The following is a 2,929-nucleotide window of genomic DNA, read 5'->3' as shown; positions in this document are numbered from 1 at the left end:
TAACTTTGATAGATTATAGACAGACCTATTAATATTCTCCTTATCAAGGTTAATTTAAAGTCTTGTCTCCAGTCCCTGTGTTTCAAAACCTGTGATCCTTCGCCTACAGCAGTACAGCTGCTGAAAAAAAGTATAACTTCATCCCAAACTGAGTTCCATTTAGCATTTTCTCCAGGAGGCGGCACAGCAGTCGTTTATAATGGAAAGATCGCCCCGGGCTAAAAGTTCCGTTACTTTATTTCTCTCTTCTTTTTCTTTTCTCTCTTCTCCAGCGGGAAGCGTCTCTTCTCTCCTCCTCCTCACATCACATCCGGCTCAGGTTTCCCGAGCAGTTTGGACTCACTTACAGTGCAGCGTTAGGAAGTCCGAATCATGTAAGCGAATCGATTCGTTTAAACTCGACTCATTTGATTCAATTGATTTGTTGTCTACAAGTGTTCACGGAAGTCGGGTTGTGGCGTTTTAAAGGTAGAAAGTATCAATGTAACTCACGGAATTAGTTTAGTCATCATTTAAATGTGTTTCCAGAAGTCTCCACACTGCTTTTTGCTTGTGTTGTGTTGTTAAATCAATGGTTCTTTAATGAAAGATGTATCACATTGTTTTCGTTTACTTCTCTGGTGTCGCACTTTGCGTTATTCACGCTTCCATCATGTAATTTCAAGGCCAAATTCACTTTAGAGCGGAATGAATCACAAACGCTTGGCGAATTGGATCGAAGAATCATCAAAAAGAACCGGTTCAACGCTGCGCGAATCGGACATCGCTGTTACAGTGAGTGTAGCAGTTTTAAGAGGCTGCCGTGGATCTGCTGCTGATATGGAGACTCTTACCATCCACAGACACTGAGCGGACAACTTTAGTGACGGATAACGCGCTTTCATGGCTGCTCTCCTGTCACATTAACAACTCCAAACATGTCCAAAAGCCTGAAGAAGAAAAGTCACTGGACTAACAGGGTCCACGAGGTTGCGTTATCCAGGGGTCCGAGTGGAGATCTTGGGTTCGAGCTGCAGGGAGGCGCGGAGAATGGACAGTTCCCCGTTATTGGAGAGGTGAAACCGGACAGGCGTAAACTGCACCAGGACGAGCTACTTCTGGAGGTCAATGATACTCCAGTGGCCGGACTGACCATCAGGGATGTGTGGGCTGTGGTCAGACACTGCAAAGACCCTGTCCGCCTTAAGTGTGTCAAACAAGGTTAGTTTACCCTTCATTTAAATGTAATGTTATGTTAAGTTGCTACTGTAAAAATAATTAACATGGAAGTTAATGAAGCTTTCAGAATCCTTCTGACTTTGTTTGTTTGTTTGTATGCTTGTTGTTAAATATACTAGCAAGCAAACAAGCTTGGGGTGGTTTAATTTGTTTTTCTTTTTAACACGAGTTTTTTGGCCCAAACCTGATTGTCATGGTGAGTATCTGTTAGGTTACACCTGTTTGTGTACGTATTTTCACATGAGCTTGAACTTTTGCATGTCTCATGTATCAAATTGCATTCAAACGTAACATAAGAAGAAAGTATTGGTGTTTGAGTTTCTCAAGTGCTCGGACTCGCGTGTGAAAGTTGTTGGGTTTGTTGCTATAGAAGCGGAGTTGGTGTGTTTCTGGAAAGGGGGGCGTGTTCGTTACAGTAGCGCGTCCTTGTGGTGATGTTACATCATCGGCACGTTTGTAACGCCACCGCGCTGCATGCCACATTCTATTTAGCGTTTGTAAACTTCTTGCTGTATTTATCTAAATTGAGCATCGTTGTTGACACTGAAGGGTTATCTTACTGTTATCCTTGAGTTGGGTTTGTGTTATCAGACCGTAATCCGGTCTTTGTGGGTGTGCCACGGTTCTGAAATACATCATGACATTACTATTTTCCCAATAGGCCTGTATCTGAACCTCACAATCACACTGTCATGAGTGATGCCAGTTTAGTTAAACAAAGTAGCTTGTCCTTTCTGTTGAGTAACAGACCCATAATTGGAAGCTGTTTAGGTTCTTTAAGATTACTGGTTTAGTGTGTGAGCGTGGCATTCTTTGCCTTTGACGTCTTTTTTTTTTTTTTTTGCTTTATAGAACCTGCAATCAGTAAATGTCTTCTAAAGCAAGGGGTTTAGAAATATTTTATCCCAAGTACCCCCAAAATATGACCTTCAAATGCAAGAGGCAACTTCCTGACAGTATTTTTGTTTTTACTTTTAAACAAAATAAGCACTAGAAGTCTCTTTTGTTCACCAAGCTTGCATTTATTTGATCAGAAGTACAGAAATAACTGTACAATTTTGAAATAGTTTTACTATTTAAAATAATTGTTTTCTATTTGAATATATTTTAAAATGTGATTTATTCCTGTGATTTCAAAGCTGAATTTTTAGCATCATTACTCCAGTCACATGATTCTTCAGAAACCGTTCTTATATACTAATTTGCTGCTCAAAATAAATAAATAAATAAATAAATATGTTTTGTAAAATTATCATTGTCTTTATCATTACTTTTGATAAATTTTTGATCAAAATTTTTTTTTTATAATTTCTTTCCCAAAAAAAGAGATAAAATGTGTACTGTCTCCAAGCTTTTAAATGGTATAGTGTATACTTTTTATTATAAATAAATACTGATCTTTCTATTCATCAAATAATCCTGAAAAAGAAATGTACTTGACTGTTTTAAATATTGATAATAATAAAAATAATAATAAGCAAATAAGCATATTAGAATGATTTCTGAAGGATCATGTGACACTGAAGACTGAAGTAATGATGTTGGAATAAATTACATTTTAAAGTATATTCAAATAGAAAAAAGTTATTTAAATATTTCAAAATGTTACTGTTTTTGCTGTACTTAGGATCAAATAAATACAGGCTTGTGAGCAGAAAGAGACATCTTTAAAAAACATTAAAATCTTACTGTTCAAAAACTTTGACTGGTA

The 2,929-nt window shown here is 37.4% G+C and overlaps 1 protein-coding gene across 1 annotated transcript in view; it reads left to right on the top strand.

Moving 5' to 3' along the window:
* Positions 1-911: 911 nt before the first annotated feature.
* LOC141333766 (membrane-associated guanylate kinase, WW and PDZ domain-containing protein 2-like) overlaps positions 912-2,929 on the top strand; it is a 287,797-nt gene continuing 285,779 nt past the window's right edge. The window contains exon 1 of the mRNA XM_073838891.1: positions 912-1,200. Coding sequence (XP_073694992.1) covers positions 918-1,200 — 283 coding nt within the window. The 5' untranslated portion in view covers positions 912-917. The remainder of the gene's footprint in view (positions 1,201-2,929) is intronic.

The sequence above is a fragment of the Garra rufa genome, chromosome 4, assembly GCF_049309525.1.
Source record: "Garra rufa chromosome 4, GarRuf1.0, whole genome shotgun sequence".
Lineage (NCBI taxonomy): Eukaryota > Metazoa > Chordata > Actinopteri > Cypriniformes > Cyprinidae > Garra > Garra rufa.
The sequence above is the reverse complement of the archived record's forward strand: the minus strand, read 5'-3'. Positions and strand labels throughout refer to the sequence as shown.